The sequence below is a fragment of the Oppia nitens genome, unplaced genomic scaffold (assembly GCF_028296485.1).
Source record: "Oppia nitens isolate AA-2021 unplaced genomic scaffold, nextdenovo-longstitch-racon4-pilon3 scaffold2_pilon_pilon_pilon, whole genome shotgun sequence".
In the NCBI taxonomy this organism is placed as follows: Eukaryota; Metazoa; Arthropoda; class Arachnida; order Sarcoptiformes; family Oppiidae; genus Oppia; species Oppia nitens.
Genome location: NW_026533210.1, coordinates 3,754,079 through 3,771,594, shown reverse-complemented (window position 1 = coordinate 3,771,594; position 17,516 = coordinate 3,754,079). Strand labels below are relative to the sequence as shown.

Here is a 17,516-nt window from a genome sequence, read left to right as displayed (position 1 = left end):
ATTAAACTTTGATATTAAAAGTATATCATATACTGTACTGAACTTAAATATAAAAATAATATTAATAATAACTTTAATACTTAATAAACTTTTAAGAATAATATTATTATTTTATATTGTTTGCTACTTAAGTCTACAATTATTGCGTTAATAAAACAATACAATTAAATAAAATTAATATTATAATAAAATTGTTATGTTTGACGTTTTATATTAAAATTAATTTTTATATACTGTAGAAAAACGATTGCATATAAAAACTGAAAATACTGTAATCGAAACAAAAATAAATTATTATCATATATTCTGTATGAATGTGTGTTGACATCTAATGGTCGACAATATTAACAAATAATTTTATTTAGTAGTATTTATTCTAAAATTAATTAAAAATAATTTAACAAAATTGATAAAATAAAACACAACTAAATTATGATTTTTGAATTTTATTTAGCTTATATTTTTTAATTAAAAATTACTTTACAGTAAAATACAACTGTATATTTGTACAAATAATTTAATTTATACTTTATAATAAAAACAGTTTATAGTATTCATATTTGATTTCAAAGTTAGTTAATTTGTATGTAATTGAAATTACAATCTAAATTAATTTTATATCAATGTATCGTTGTTTGAGAGTTAAGTAATTTTTAAGAAATGTTTCCGCAAAATGCTATATAAATAATAAAACAAATTAATTATTTATACAAATTGTTTAATATATAGTATTTAATATAAATACAGTAAAGTACTTACAAATGGCATTTTTTTGAGAAAAGATTTGTCTTCTAAATCCATTTTTATAAAAAATATTGAATAAAACAAAAGGCAAATCAAATGAAATAAATTGATTTCATCGATGATGTGATTCACAGAATTGATTTCATTTGCTGTAAAAAGTTTGCCAAAAATGTTTTCGCATTCATTAACATAGATCTCAATCAATGGACGCATAACTGAGTCTTTAAGAGGGAATCCATCAACAGTTAAATCTAACGGTTTTCGACCCCATTCTCGTATCAATAATATAAAGTCGTAACCTCTGTAACCGTATGATCCGTATTCAAAATCACAGACAACTATTGGACCGTCAGTTTTATCGGCTGATTCAGTAACTAATAAATTACTTGATCTATAGTCACAGTGATTGAATACAGTAGGACTGTTGGCTTTTACTATTATATCTCTAATAAACTGAATTTCACTTTTAATATCAGTATTTAATAGTGTTTGACAATTGTTTTTTTCAAAAATTGTTTTTATATCAAAATTGCCTTCAAATGCAAATTTATACGATTCATAAATTAGATCCAAACGATTATTTGTACGTTTGATGGGCACATCCATAGCGTGAATTCGGGCCAATTTGCGGAACACTTCATCAACCAGTTTGGTATTACTTTGTTCAGCAATTCTGAACTGTCTATGCTTTAGTTTGATTAATATAATAAAATTATTTAAATATACTTTATTTATATTTATATTTAATTTATGTAACTTACCTTATAATATTTTAAAATTTGTCCATGTTCAAATATAGCATAGACTTTAGGACCAAGTTCATTTTCAGATACCAACAAATCAATGATAACATCGGGAAGTCTTTCATAGTTATCGCTATTTTTTATAGATTTTTTACCATACAATTTGACCGCCACTTCTTGTGGTATTTTTGATGTCTGATTTGGTTCATTAATACCGCAATAATATAATTGATTAGTGAGTCCACCCATAATACGTGTGATAGTAATGGTGTCCACTGTTTGTTGAATCCATTCACCCGACAGATAATCCTTACATAACTGTAAACATTGATTTTTGATATCAGTTGGTGTCTCTCCTCTAAATAAATTTATATTTTCAAAATCCAAATCTTCAATTTTGGTTATATTTTGAATATTTTTGGTTTCTTTTATTGCATTACTATTAGAGTTATTAGCCATTGTTAGAGTAATTTTTTTTATTAACAAATTATATTAAGTTTATTATATTCTAGTGACTTTCAAGTTGTGACTATTAAACTTGTAATATTTGATAACATAAAATATTATTTATACAGTAATATACAATAATCAAGGTTAAAACATTAATTAACTAAATTTATGTTATATTTATTATAAAATAAACTGATATTACAATAATCTGTAATAAAATATTACTATTGCATCAACTCAATTGTTAATAAACAGTACTTTTAATAATAATAAAGTATAAATTATTTAATCTTAAAAATTATTTTTTTGTTTCATATTATTAAATATTTTTAGTGGTATTATTCATACTTAACTTAATAAAAAATAGTTTTACAAAATTTATATAATAAAATTAAATAATTTATTTATTAAATAAAATAATAACATTTGTTTAAATCAAATTCATTTCTTTATAACGTTGTTTAAGCACCAAATAATCTTTATAAAACATTTCTGGATAATACTATAAAAATATATTTTAAAAAATAATCAATAATTATTTAATACTATTTTTAATAATATTATATAAAAAATTATACTTACAAATTGCATATTATTAGCCAGTGTATGATTTTTAAAATCATATTTGATTAAAATAAGTATTAAAAACAATAGGTATATCAAATAACTTAATTTCAATTCATAAAGCATGTGATCCATTGAATTCAATTTATTTTCAATAAATTCTTTGCCATAAATTTTTTCGCATTCATTCAAATATATTTCAATCAATGGCCGTAAAACTGAGTCGTCATGAGGTAAGCCATCGTTAGATTTATCAAATTGTTTGCGACCCCACTCTCGAAGAAGTGGCATAAAATCCAAACCTCTGTAACTATAAGAGGCGCACTCAAAATCGCAGATAACTAATGGACCGTCAGTTTTATCTACAGATTCGGTAATTAATATATTACTCGATCGATAGTCATTGTGTGTAAACACAATAGGAATGTTTGCTTTTTCTATCAGACTTCTAATGAACTGAATTTCACTTTTAATATCAGCAGTCAATAGTGTCTCGCATTTGTGTGTTTCAAATATTTTTTTAATATCAATATTGCCTTCAAATGCAATTTTGTACGACTCGTCTAATATTTCATCAAATCGGTTATGACTTCGTTTGATCGGTACATTCATGGCATGAATTTGGGCTAATTTGCGGAACACCTCATCAACCAGTTTAGTGTTTCTTTGCTCTTCAGGTTTGAACTGTCGGTGCTTTACATAGAAAATAAATTTTTTAAGAATAATAATAAAAATAATATTAATTAGAATTTGTGTTAACTATTTTACATTATATTACAAATAATTAATTTATAAAACTTGTTTATTGATATTTTAAACTGAATAAATAAAACTATATCAATATACTGTAATTTAAATACCTTATAATATTTTAAAATTTGTCCATGTTCAAATATAGCATATACTTTAGGACCAAGTTGACTTTCAGATATCATCAAATCAATGATAACATCGGGAAGTCTTTCATAGTTATCGCCATTTTTTATAGATTTTTTACCATAAAGTCTAACCGCCACTTCTTGTGGTACTTTTGATGTCGGATTTGGTTCATTAATACCGCAATAATATATTTGATTAGTGAGTCCACCCGTAATACGAGTGACAGTAATGGTGTCCACTGTTTGTTGAATCCATTCACCCGACAGATAATTCTTACATAACTGTAAACATTGATCATTGATATCGATTGGTGTCTCTCCTCTAACTAAATCTATGTTATCTAAATCCAAATCATCCATTGAAGTAATATTTTCAATATTTTTTACTACTTTATTACTTCCATTAACTGGATTAGCGTTAATATCTTTACTCATATTTATAAATTTTACAATTAATATTTAACTATAATTATAAAATATAATTTATAATGTTTTTACAAAGTTATATAAATTGATATATAAGTTTTCAATTCTTATATATACCGGGTATGCAGTAGTTGTAATTGAAGGTTACTGTGTTATAGTCTAATACAGTAATAATAATAATAAATAACATATTTAATAATAATATGTATGTTTGAGTGCAACAGTTTCATACTAACCTAACCTAAATGTACAGTACATTTAGTTTATAATAGATGATAAACAAAACGGTTTAAATTCATTCATATATATAAAACCATATGATTTCTTAATGTATAAATTTAATGAATACTTAAATAAAGTAAACATTTACAGCTTATATTTAAATGATATATACTGTATACTAAAGCTGTTATAATCCGGGCAAGTAACACATAAAATTTATGTCATAAATACTAAAGTAAATAAATACAGATAAGATTGAAAATATGAATACATATACATAAATACTTTAAAATAACAAAATTAAAGCAAATATCATATGACTGTTTGATGTGTTTTTAAAATGTTTAACAAAAACAATATATTAAATGTGCTATTTTTGTGATAAACAATTCAAGCAATTATGTAGATATTTAGTATACAATATATGTAGACAACAGTAACTAAAAAATTATAAATAACAATAAATAAATTAATAATTACAATTAGTTTATAATTAAATTGTGTTATTTAAAAAGTGATTAAAATAAATATATAACTAAACAGTGGATAATTATATATATTTCAATGTATTATATTATTTTTTGTATATATAAAATTTTGTATGCATAATATTTTTTAATACTGTATATAATATATCAATGTTCATTTATATATTTTGCCGGAATCTAACAGCCCTACTGTATACTATACATAAGGGGTGGTTACGTTCGCACTTGAGGAGAGGGGGGGGTCGGCTAAAGCGAACTTTTGTTTTTTTTTATTTATTTATTATCTTAGGTATGAATTTTGACATTAATAGTATAGAAATTGGGACTAAAATGTCAAAATTAAAATCAATTTATACTACAACTACTAATACTACTAAAAATATCGAAAAAGTTCAAAAATTAATTTGATATATAATGACAATAATAATAATAATAATAAAAAGTAATTATATATTTTATTTTTGCCGATTAATAGATATTTTATATACAGTATAAGTAATATATATATCAAATCATCAAATTAATGCTTTAATTGTTAATATACAGTACTTTTAATAATAATAAGGTATAAATTATTTTTAATAAAAATATAAGTATTTTATTGTTTCATATTATTAAATAATTTTAGTAGTATTATTCATATTTAACTTTACAAATAACTTTACAAAATTTATATAATAAAATTAAATAATGAATTTATTAAATAAAACAATAACATTTGTCTAAATCAAATTCATTTCTTTATAACGTTGTTTAAGAACCAAATAATCTTTATAAAACATTTCTGGATAATACTATAAAAATATATTTGAAAAATAAGAAATAATTATTTAATAAAATTATACAAAATAATACTTACAAATCGTATATTATTAGCCAGTGTTTGATTTTTTAAATCATATTTGATTAAAACAAGTGTTACAAACAATTGGTATATCAAATAACTTAATTTCAATTCGTAAAGCATGTGATCCATTGAATTCAATTTATTTGCAGTAAATTCTTTGCCATAAATTTTTTCGCATTCATTCAAATATATTTCAATCAATGGCCGTAAAACTGAGTCGTCATGAGGTAAGCCATCGTTAGACATATCAAATTGTTTGCGACCCCACTCTCGAAGAAGTGGCATAAAATCCAAACCTCTATAACTATAAGAGACGAACTCAAAATCGCAGATAACTAATGGACCGTCAGTTTTATCTACCGATTCGGTAATTAATATATTACTCGATCGATAATCATTGTGTGTAAACACAATAGGAATGTTTACTTTTTCTATCAGACCTCTAATAAACTGAATTTCACTTTTAATATCAGCAGTCAATAGTGTCTCGCATTTGTGTGTTTCAAATATTTTTTTAATATCAATATTGCCTTCAAATGCAATTTTGTACGACTCGTCTATTTCATCAAATCGGTTATGACTTCGTTTGATCGGTACATTCATGGCATGAATTTGGGCTAATTTGCGGAACACCTCATCAACCAGTTTAGTGTTACTTTGCTCTTCAGGTTTGAACTGTCGGTGCTTTACATAGAAATTAAAATTTTTTAATTTTAATTAGAATACGTGTTAACTATTTTACATTATATTACAAATAATATCAGTAATTTATAAAACTTATTAATTAATATTTTAAACTGAATACATTTAATTTAAATACCTTATAATATTTTATAATTTGTCCATGTTCAAATATAGCATAGACTTTAGGACCAAGCTGATTTTCAGATATCATCAAATCAATGATAACATCGGGAAGTCTTTCGTAGTTATCGCTACTGTTTTTTATAAATTTTTTACCATAAAGTTTAACCGCCACTTCTTGTGGTACTTTTGATGTCGGATTTGGTTCATTAATACCGCAATAATATATTTGATTAGTGAGTCCACCCGTAATACGTGTGACAGTAATGGTGTCCACTGTTTGTTGAATCCATTCACCCGACAGATAATCCTTACATAACTGTAAACATTGATCATTGATATCGATTGGTGTCTCTCCTCTAACTAAATCTATTTTATCCAAATCCAAATCATCCATTGAAGTAATATCTTCAATATTTTTTATTACTTTATTACTTCCATTAACTGGATTATCGTTAATATCTTTACTCATATTTATAAATTTTACAATAAATATTTAACTATAATTATAAAATATAATTTATAATGTTATACAAAGTTATATAAATAAATATATATTTTTTCAACAAGTTTTCAATTCTTATATATATATACAGCAGTAGTAATTGAAGGTTACTGTGTTATACAGTAGTCTAATGAAGTATTTAATAATAATTTCAATGTATGAGTGCAACAGTTTCATACTAACCCCGATGTACTCAAACTCAACCTCAGTGTATAATAAATGTAGAAATAAAACGGTTTAAATAAATTAAACCGACTAAAACTGGAAATGAAACTTATAGTAAATTTTAGTCTAAAAATATTTTTTTAGTCTAAAATTTGTATCTAATTATTAGTTAATTAATAATTAAATTATATATATACTGTATTATCATTATGTATTATTTATTTTATTAATTATTATATATTACTAATTATAAATTTTTATTTAACTCATGTTATTTAAATATAATAATAAATAAATATATTATAATTAACATTATATAAATTTTTTTAATTTTATATATACTTTACAATTTAACACAATTTCGGTTCGGTTTCGGTTTCTAAAATAATCTTCAGATTCTACTTCTAGTCTAAAACAATATGATTTCTTAATGTAAAAATTTAATCAATACTTAAGTAAAGTAAACATTTACAGCTTATATTTAAATGATATATACTGTATGACTAATTTACTATACATAAGGGGTGGTTCACATTACGTTAGCACTTGAGGGGAGGGGGTCGGCCAAAGCGAACTTTTGCGAATGAGGGGGATGGGTAGTGATATTAAGAACGTTCGCAATTAGATAATATACTATTTTTTAGTTGTGGGGGGGGGTTAGCGGTAATGGACATGTGAACGTAATTTTTTTATAATGACTACATGCGAAAATAGGGGAGGGAGGGGGTCTAGATTTCTTAAAAATTGCAAACGTAATATGTAATTATCCCCTTTCACAATTAACATTAATCATTAATACATTAATAAATGTTTAAAAATATTAAAATATAATAAATATTAATAAATAAAACTTATTTACAAAACTTTTACTATACAAACAAACAAATAGTTTATAATTAAATAGGAAATCAAATGTTTTTTGAATTATAATATTTAGATTAACAATATGTATGTGTTTTTAGAGGGGATTAAAAATAAGTTTAGTATTTTCATTGAAACAAAAACAAATAAATTGTTTATCAAATGTTAATCTTATTGTTTGTGTGGAAATATAAACTGGCATTGAATTGATTTATAATAAAAACATTTTTATTTTAGTAATAAAATTAAGTTTTTTGACATATTTTGTAGTTTTATTGACCAAAAATGATGAGAAAATTTTATTCAATAATGAAAATAATAATAATTCTTTTAATAGTATTTGTATTAAACTTTACAATCACTAACTGTTTGCCATCAATGGGTTTGCAACTTATGATAGATTATATAATTTATTAATTAAATATGAGATATAATTGAATAAATTTTTGTTTTATTTATTTATTTATTATCTTAGGTATAAATTTTGACATTAATAGTATAGAAAGTGTGGCTAAAATGTCAAAATTAAAATCAATTAATACTACAACTACTAATACTACTAAAAATATCAAAAAAAGTTCAAAAATTAATTTGATATATAATGACAATAATAATAATAACAAAAAGTAATTATATATTTTATTTTTGACCATTAATTGATATTTTAAATAAAGTATAAGTTATATATATATATATATATATATATTTAAAATTATCATTGCAATACTATTTTATATACTTAATTTTTTACTAGTATTTACTATATATAAATATTAATACAAAAAATTATTAATTATTTAAATAATATTAATTTTTTATTAAATAATAATTTTTAATTTAATTTCAATAATAATAATGATTGTATTTGCAAATAAGTTTATTATCTATTTGTTTGTATTGATATTAATTATAAACAACAATAACAGTGAGGACAACAAATCGGCCGATGATTCAATGCCGGCGGAGACCACCAAAAATGTTGGTAACGGTCAGATCAAACATGGGATGCCCGACAACGACAACAATAACAACAAATTCAAACAAACCGTTGAAATTGCGGCCAAACAGGCCATCAGTGACTTAAAGTACTCAATTGAGACGGCACTGGAAGACGGTTTATCTAAACCTTATACATTAGCCGTTCAATTGATTAAACAAGAGTCAGTGAAAGCCAAACGCCGGATCTATCAGGAGTTGTCCAGTTTGGTTGACAAGACTGTCCAGTCGTCGTCGTCGTCGTCAACATCCGTAGATCCGGATGACCGACAATCGGCTGTCCGATTGATGGCCAACGAAATGCTTAATAAGGCTAAAATAGATTTGGCAAAAGTTCGTAGCGATTCAGTGAGCGAAGCACTGACCAAATTAGCCAAAGAAAGAGGTGATGGTCTCCTGTTGATGAAAATAGAAGATAAAGCTGTCATTGATGTCGAAAAACCGTCGAAACAAAAACAACAGACATCATCGTCGTCGACATTAACATCTTCTTCATCATTAATATATGGAAATATCGTTAGTGTTGTCCAACAATTTATCAAATCAATACTATCCGACACTTTAATTGCGGGACAAATCAGTAAAAAAATTCCCGCAATCGGACAAACATTCAATTTATCGATCAGTTTGTCGTCGACAACATTTTGAGATAACATCAAGAAAGAGATGTCAAACAGTTTTGCCGACACAAACATCCAGGAGATCGGCTTTTTTCTGTTGACCCAAACATATCCCATAAATTATTTCGATTTAAAAAAAATATTTTTTATTATTTGACTTTTTTTGTGACTATCTTTAAGAAAATTTTTATTATTATTTTATAACATTTGTTTTTAATTAGACAATTATGTTGACAATATTATATATATAGTATAGTATAATATATTAAATCGGATTTTTTAAATGACAGTTTTTGTACATAAGTTATAGAAATTATATTTTTAATAATATCAATTAAATATCAAATGTTTAAAAAATCATGAATATTTAACATAAAAAATAATTGAATTCAATAACTTTATAATTATTATATTTAAAAAAATAATGTAAAAATATTTAACAAACAAAACTAAATGAAGTTTTTATAATAAACTCATTTCTTGATAACGCTGTTTGAGAATCAAATAATTTTTGTAACAAAGTTCAGGAAATTGCTATTAAATAAAATAAAATAAAAGAAATTAATAAAATATTAAAATACAAAATATATATTAATATTTGTAATGAAATTTTAATACCAATGGAATAGCTTTCACAAGTGATTTGTTTGTTAAATCCATTTTTAACAAAACTAGAGTAATAAACATTTGATAAATCAAATAATATAATTTGATTTCTTCAAGAATATGATCCACACTATTGATAGTATTTGCAGAATATTCTTCACCATAAATACGATGACATTCGTCGACATAAATCTCGATCAATGGTCTAATCACTGAATCCTCATGAGGTATGCCATCAACACTGAAATCTAATTGTTTTCGACCCCATTCTCGAAGAATTGGCATAAAATCCATACCTCTATAACCGTATGATCCGTATTCAAAATCACAGACAACTATAGGACCGTCAGATTTATCGACCGATTCGGTAATTAATAGATTACTTGATCTAAAATCATTGTGTGTAAACACAAGAGGACTGTTGGCTTTTACTACCAATTCATTGATAAATTGAACCTCACTTTTCATATCAGCAGTCAATAGTGTTTCGCAATTATATTTTTCAAACATTGATTTTACATCAAAACTGCCTTCAAATGCAAGTTTATAGGCGCCGTCTAATTCAGTAGTCATCCAATTAAATGTACGATTTATTGGTACATTCATGGCGTGAATTCGGGCCAATTTGCGGAACACCTCATCAACCAGTTTGGGATTATTTTGTTCTTCAGGTTTAAACTGTCGGTGCTTTATTGAAAAATATATATTTTATAAATATATATATATATTGCATATTTATAATAAAATAGATATGATTTACTAACCTTATAATATTTTTGCAACTGTCCATGCTCAAATATAGCATACACTTTAGGACCAAGTTTAGTTTCAGATACCATCAAATCAATAATAACATCGGGAAGTCTTTCATAGTTATCGCTACTATTTTTGATATGTTTTTCTCCATAAAATCTAACCGCCACTTCTTGGGGTACATTTGATGTCTGATTTGGTTCATTAATACCACAATAATATATTTGATTAGTGAGTCCACCGGTAATACGTGTGACAGTAATGGTGTCCACTGTTTGTTGAATCCATTCACCCGACAGATAATCCTTGCATATCTTCAAACATTGATTTTTAATATCAATTGGTGTCTCTCCTCTATAGAGATTCATGTTTTCCATATCTAACTCTTCAATCGATGAAATATCTTCAATATTTTTAGTCTCTTTTGACACATTTTCGTTATTTGCATTAATATCGACATTCATTTTTAAGCAATAAAAAAATATATTAAAAATATATTCTTATATTAATTAAATATAATTGAATTTCTAAAATTATATTATATCATATTATAAATATTCAAACTTATATACCAAAATGTTCAAGGCTATTTTTATATGAATGTTTTCAATCAAAAAAAAAATTCAATTTTTATTGTTGTCATAAATCATATGTACTAATTATTTATCGATTTATCTAACTAATGATTTTAAGTACAGATTACACTCAATGTCCTTGCTGATTATGTATTATTTATATTATAGTTTAATTTATTAAAATTAAATTATCTATGTTAAACAATTAAATTGAATTTTTAAATAATGATTAAAATTTTTATTTTAATATGCATATGTTTTATTAGTTTAGTTTAATATTATATTTTAAAGATTAAATTTAATTAATTAAACATTTATTATAGTCTATTAACATTACTTATATTTATTAGTTAAAGTTATGGTGATAATATAATACTAACATTAAATACTAAAATAAAAATGGATAAAAACATATTATTATTAATATTATTAATATTATTAATATTATTAATATTATTAATATTATTAATATTATTAATATTATTAATATTATTAATATTATTAATATTATTAATATTATTAATATTATTAATATTATTAATATTATTAATACTACTAATAATTATTTTATTTTTTTAATTTCTTATAATTATAAAATATAATTTGATTAAAATCTAAACTAGAATTTGATTTAAAAACTGATTTTTCAAAATCCAATAATTTTTATATTCATTTTCAGCCAATTTCTATAACAATAAAACAATAAAAATTAAAATAACTGTTATTTTAGCAAACAAATATACATACAAATGATATTTTTTTATCGAGTGGATAATCATCATTTAGTCCATCTTTTAGAGAGAAAAATATAATTATCATTTTGAATACCAGTGCAAACACTTTTGTTTCTTTCATTAATTGATTCAATGAATTATTTTCATTTTCCAAATACTTGTCACCAAATATATTGACATTTTCATCGATATAATGTCGAAGAAATTGTTCAATAAGTGAGTCGTCCACAAAATTATGAACTGATTTCATGTCACTCCAAGGATGACCCCAATCGCATATAATTGATCCCAAATCCTGGCCTCTGTAGCCATAACTGGCGTACTCGTAGTCGCAAAGCAGTATACAATTGCCGCTGTCATCAGGTTTGTCCAAAATCATGATATTTGAATAAACGACATCATTGTGTGAGAAAACCATCGGACAGTTAAGCTGTTTAATAGTTTTGTTTAGCCATTGAATCTCTTGACCTAAATTACGTGACTTCAATGTTTGACAATCGCATTCATCTAAGAACTGATCAGTTGGGAAATGTTTGTTAATTTTTTCAAATTCATTGGTCAGTTCATTGTGAATCCAGTGTTGTTTCTTAAGTGGTGCTTCCAGTGCGTGGACACGTGCTATCGCGCGAAACAATTGTTCGCTATATTTAGCATTACTTTGCTCTTCAATATGCAATAATTTGTGCTATAATTGTAATGAATTAATAAATTTAATTTTTATACAAAACTATAAATTGAATTAACGTTATATACCTTATAAAACAACTGTAACTCTCCGCCATCAAACAGACCCAATACTTTTGGTCCTAATTTGTGTTGTGATATCAAAACCTCAATTACTATATCATTGAGTCTCTCAAAACCTCCGCTATTATCTTTATTATACCATTTGGTTTGATATAACCGTACGACCACCTCATGAGGTTTGTCTAGATTTTTGGGATTTCTAATAGCGCATCGATATAATTGATTACTAAAACCACCCGATATTCTGGTCACTTCAATAGTATCCAGTGTCTGATTCAGCCAATCGCCGGCCAAATAGTCTTTACATAATTGAAGACATTTGTCATTAATATCTGCCGGTGTTTCTCCAATAATGTGATCAATTAATTTAAAATCAAACTCTTCATATGTTTTGAAGTCTTTAAGTTTTTTATATTGACGTTCAGGTGTTGTTGTTGTTGTTGTTGTAGAAGATGTGGTATTATTTTTGTCTAAAGACATTATTATTGGTTGAATAATAAATAACAAAAATCTATTTGAAAAAATAATACAATAATAATAAAATGTTTAAAAATATATAAATTATTTTTAAATTTACCGGCTTATATAGCGTTACCAGAAACCAAAATCTATTAAAAATAATAATAAAATATTTAAAAGTATTATATTTATTTTTTTAATTTATAAAAAAACTAGCGATTTATATACAGTACTATGCTACGATTAATATTGTAATTGGTTAAACTAATTGATAAAACAAATATAGATAATAATAATTTATAAAATTCAAATGTATATTTAAGCTGAAAATATTTTTTTATCTTATATTTTAGGTAATTGTAAAACATAAAACTTATTTGTATTTGTACCGTAATAAAGATTTTAGATATTATTACTATTTCTAATATAAATCATTAAAAACAATAAATTATTGTTTTATTAATAGATTAATTAAACAAATTAATCTTAAAAAATAATATTTTGTTAACTTTAAAATATTAAAAATTTCAAGATTAAAGAGTATTAATTTTTAATTAAATTACTGCAAATTATTGTAATTATAATTTATATATTTTAATTATAACAATATTATTTATATTTATTTGATTCACATTTTAAACAAATTATCTTAATAATAATGCTTAAAACTATGCTAAAAATTTATAACTAATTAATTTATTTGAAATTTGTTTATTTATTTACAAAATTATTTATTTAAGTTTAAAATATATTTTGTTTCAAAAACTGATTTTTCAGAAGCCAATAGTTTTTATATTCATTTTCAGCCAATTTCTATAACAACAAAAATAATGAAAAGTTAAAAAAATAATGATTTATTATAAATTAAATATTACATACAATTGATACTTTTTTATCGATTGGCGAAACATCAGTGTCTCCGTCACCTTTTATAACCCATAATATAACCATCACTCTGAATACCAGTGCAAACACTTTTGTTTCTTTCATTAATTGATTCAATGAATTATTTTCATTTTCCAAATACTTGTCACCAAATATATTGACATTTTCATCGATATAATGTCGAAGAAATTGTTCAATAAGTGAGTCGTCGATAAACTTATGAACTGATTTAAACTCAGTCCAGGGACGACCCCATTCACATATAATTGATCCCAAATCATGACCTCTGTAGCCATAACTGGCGTACTCGTAGTCGCAAAGCATTATACAATTTCCGCTGTCGTCAGGTGTGTCTAAAATCATAATATTTGAATGAACGACATCATTGTGTGAGAAAACCATCGGACAGTTAAGATCTTCAATAGTTTTGTTTAACCAATGAATCTCTTTTCCTAAATCATGTGTTTTCAATGTTTGACAATTGCATTCATCTAAGAGCTGATCAATTGGGAACTGTTGTTTTGCCTGTTCCCACCCATTGGTCAGTTCATTGTGAATCCAGTGTTGTTTCTTAAGTGGCGCTTCCAATGCGTGAATGCGTGCTATCGATCGAAATAATTGTTTGCTATATTCAGCATTACTTTGCTCTTCAACTTTCAATAGTTTATGCTATGAATGAGATAAATATAAATATCAATAAAATAAAAACTTAATTTTTATACAAAACTATAAATTGATTTAATGTCACATACCTTATAAAACAACTGTATCTCTCCGCCATCAAACAGACCCAATACTTTTGGTCCTAATTTGTGTTGTGCTATCAAAATCTCAATTACAATATCATTGAGTCTCTCAAAACCTCCGCTATTATCTTTATTATACCACTTGTTTTGATACAACCGTACGGCCACCTCATGAGGTTCGTCTAGATTTTTGGGATTTCTAATAGCGCATCGATATAATTGATTACTAAATCCACCCGATATTCTGGTCACTTCTATGGTGTCCAGTGTCTGGTTTAGCCAATCGCTGGCCAAATAGTCTTTACATAATTGTAGACATTTGTCATTAATATCTGCCGGCGTTTCTCCTCTTATTATTTCAATTAATTTCATATCAAACTCTTCATATGTTTTGAAATCTTCAAGATTTTTATATTGACGTTCAGGTGTTGTTGTTGTAGAAGATGTGGTATTATTTTTGTCAAAAGACATTATTATTAATTGAATTATAAATAATAAAAATCTATTAAATAATAATAATTAAATTTTTAAAAGTATTTGTAATCATTTAGATTTTAATTTTATAAAAAACATTGCACTTTATATAGCTTTATAAGTAATGATTAAAACTGGTATTTGGTTGAACTAATTGATAAACAAATATTGATAATAATTTATCAAATTATATTTTATATTCGACCTGAAATTTTTTTTAATTAAGAAAATATCAAAACCGCAATTAATTTTTGTAAGACTCAAAAACTTTAAACGTAAACTTTTTCTATTATTACTAAAAAAATTATTAAAATATCAGATTTTATTACTATTTATAACAGAAATCATTTAAAGCAATTAATTATAATTAACTATTAGTTATTTATTCCAATAAATAGGTTTAGGATTTTTAAAAATGTTTAGTTTTAAACTTTATATAAGATATGTGAATAAGTCTAAAACCTGTACATTACATAAATAATTATTAATTTTATTATAAAATAGATGTCATGTAATTATTTATATTATAGAAATATAAGCATCATTTACAAATAATTACATAGATATAGAATAATTAAAATAATAAAATTTTATACAAAATATATCAATAATTTAAAAATGTTAAAATAATAAATATTATTTAATAGCCATCTGTTGAAAAAAATTGTGTAAATTATATCTAACAATATTATTTATATTTATTTGATGGATTTCAATACTAAATATAAAAAATAAATTATATTACTAATTATGTTTATCACTTATATAAAAAATAATTTATTTTGAATTACTTAATATTAATTTATTTAAATTTAAAATATTTTTTGCTTTTTAAACTGATTTTTCAGAAGCCAATAGTTTTTATATTCATTTTCAGCCAATTTCTATAACAACATCAAAAATAATGAAAAGTTAAAAATGTTATGATATTTAATATAATTAAAATTACATACAATTGATATATTTTTATTGATTGGAGTGACATCAGTATCTCCATTACCCTTTATAGCCCACTGTATTACCATCATTCTGAATACCAGTGCAAACACTTTTGTTTCTTTCATTAATTGATTCAATGAATTATTTTCATTTTCCAAATACTTGTCACCAAATATATTGACATTTTCATCGATATAATGTCGAAGAAATTGTTCAATAAGTGAGTCGTCGATAAACTTATGAACTGATTTGAAGTCAGTCCAGGGACGACCCCATTCACATATAATTGATCCCAAATCCTGGCCTCTGTAGCCATAACTGGCGTACTCGTAGTCGCAAAGCATTATACAATTGCCGCTGTCATCAGGTTTGTCCAAAATCATGATATTTGAATGAACGACATCATTGTGTGAGAAAACCATCGGACAGTTAAGCTCTTCAATAGTTTTGTTTAACCAATGAATCTCTTTTCCTAAATCATATTTCTTCAATGTTTGACAATCGTATTCATCTAAGAGCTGATCAATTGGGAACTGTTGTTTTGCCTGTTCCCACCCATTGGTCAGTTCATTGTGAATCCAATGTTGTTTCTTAAGTGGCGCTTCCAGTGAGTGAATGCGTGCTATCGTACGAAACAACTGTTCACTATATTTAGCATTACTTTGCTCTTCAATATGCAATAATTTGTGCTGTAATTGCAATGTAGTAATAAATTTAATTTTTATACAAAACTATAAATTAATTTAACGTCATATACCTTATAAAACAACTGTATCTCTCCGCCATCAAACAAACCCAATACTTTTGGTCCTAATTTGTGTTGCGATATAAAAACCGTAATAACTATATCATTGAGTCTCTCAAATCCGCCGCTATTTTCTTTATTAAACCATTTGCTTTGATACAACCGTACGGCCACCTCATGAGGTTCGTCTAGATTTTTGGGATTACTAATAGCACATCTATATAATTGATTACAATAACCACCCGATATTCTGGTCACTTCTATGGTGTCCAGTGTCTGGTTCAGCCAATCTCCAGCCAAATAGTCTTTACATAATTGAAGACATTTATCATTAATATCTGCCGGCGTTTCTCCTCTTATTATTTCAATTAATCTCATATCAAATTCTTCATATGTTTTGAAGTCTTCAAGATTTTTATATTTACGTTCCGGTGTTGTTGTTGTAGAAAATGTGGTTTTATTTTTATCTAAAGACATTATTATTGATTGAATTATAAATAACAAAATTATATTAAATAATAATAATTAAATGTTTAATAG

At 24.7% G+C, this 17,516-nt stretch overlaps 4 protein-coding genes across 4 annotated transcripts; all 4 read right to left on the bottom strand.

The window, feature by feature from the left end:
* Positions 1–872: 872 nt before the first annotated feature.
* LOC128955670 (choline kinase A2-like) lies at positions 873–1,946 on the bottom strand. Its single transcript, XM_054301341.1, has 3 exons — positions 1,506–1,946; positions 961–1,431; positions 873–893 (listed from the first exon to the last, which is right to left on the bottom strand). The coding sequence occupies exons 1-3, from the start codon at positions 1,944–1,946 to the stop codon at positions 873–875; spliced, it is 933 nt and encodes a 310-aa protein (XP_054157316.1).
* Positions 1,947–2,367: 421 nt separating this feature from the next.
* On the bottom strand, positions 2,368–6,638 carry LOC128955668 (uncharacterized). Its single transcript, XM_054301340.1, has 5 exons — positions 6,183–6,638; positions 5,371–6,046; positions 3,407–3,804; positions 2,606–3,194; positions 2,368–2,429 (listed from the first exon to the last, which is right to left on the bottom strand). Exons 1-5 carry the CDS (start codon positions 6,636–6,638, stop codon positions 2,368–2,370), a joined length of 2,181 nt encoding a protein of 726 aa, XP_054157315.1.
* Positions 6,639–9,362: 2,724 nt separating this feature from the next.
* On the bottom strand, positions 9,363–11,136 carry LOC128955667 (choline/ethanolamine kinase-like). Its single transcript, XM_054301339.1, has 3 exons — positions 10,684–11,136; positions 10,049–10,606; positions 9,363–9,407 (listed from the first exon to the last, which is right to left on the bottom strand). Exons 1-3 carry the CDS (start codon positions 11,134–11,136, stop codon positions 9,363–9,365), a joined length of 1,056 nt encoding a protein of 351 aa, XP_054157314.1.
* Positions 11,137–16,104: 4,968 nt separating this feature from the next.
* On the bottom strand, positions 16,105–17,418 carry LOC128955666 (choline/ethanolamine kinase-like). Its single transcript, XM_054301338.1, has 3 exons — positions 16,989–17,418; positions 16,246–16,920; positions 16,105–16,176 (listed from the first exon to the last, which is right to left on the bottom strand). The coding sequence occupies exons 1-3, from the start codon at positions 17,352–17,354 to the stop codon at positions 16,105–16,107; spliced, it is 1,113 nt and encodes a 370-aa protein (XP_054157313.1). The 5' UTR covers positions 17,355–17,418.
* Between the last annotated feature and the right edge of the window lie 98 nt (positions 17,419–17,516).

Bases quoted from the DNA above. Each gene is read 5' to 3' on its own strand.
- LOC128955670 (XM_054301341.1), bottom strand. From the start codon at position 1,946: ATGGCTAATAACTCTAATAGTAATGCAATAAAAGAAACCAAAAATATT. The intron at 1,432-1,505 runs GTAAGTTACATA...ATCAAACTAAAG, and splicing joins AAATTTTAAAATATTATAAG to CATAGACAGTTCAGAATTGC. The intron at 894-960 runs GTTATGCGTCCA...AACTTTTTACAG, and splicing joins GATTCCCTCTTAAAGACTCA to CAAATGAAATCAATTCTGTG.
- LOC128955668 (XM_054301340.1), bottom strand. From the start codon at position 6,638: ATGAGTAAAGATATTAACGATAATCCAGTTAATGGAAGTAATAAAGTA. The intron at 6,047-6,182 runs GTATTTAAATTA...TTCTATGTAAAG, and splicing joins AAATTATAAAATATTATAAG to CACCGACAGTTCAAACCTGA. The intron at 2,430-2,605 runs GTTATTTGATAT...AGTATTATCCAG, and splicing joins GCTTTATGAATTGAAATTAA to AAATGTTTTATAAAGATTAT.
- LOC128955667 (XM_054301339.1), bottom strand. From the start codon at position 11,136: ATGAATGTCGATATTAATGCAAATAACGAAAATGTGTCAAAAGAGACT. The intron at 10,607-10,683 runs GTTAGTAAATCA...TTTTCAATAAAG, and splicing joins AGTTGCAAAAATATTATAAG to CACCGACAGTTTAAACCTGA. The intron at 9,408-10,048 runs GTGGATCATATT...TTGGGTCAACAG, and splicing joins CTGCAAATACTATCAATAGT to AAAAAAGCCGATCTCCTGGA.
- LOC128955666 (XM_054301338.1), bottom strand. From the start codon at position 17,354: ATGAGATTAATTGAAATAATAAGAGGAGAAACGCCGGCAGATATTAAT. The intron at 16,921-16,988 runs GTATATGACGTT...TTGCAATTACAG, and splicing joins AGATACAGTTGTTTTATAAG to CACAAATTATTGCATATTGA. The intron at 16,177-16,245 runs GTATGTAATTTT...ATGTTGTTATAG, and splicing joins TCAATAAAAATATATCAATT to AAATTGGCTGAAAATGAATA.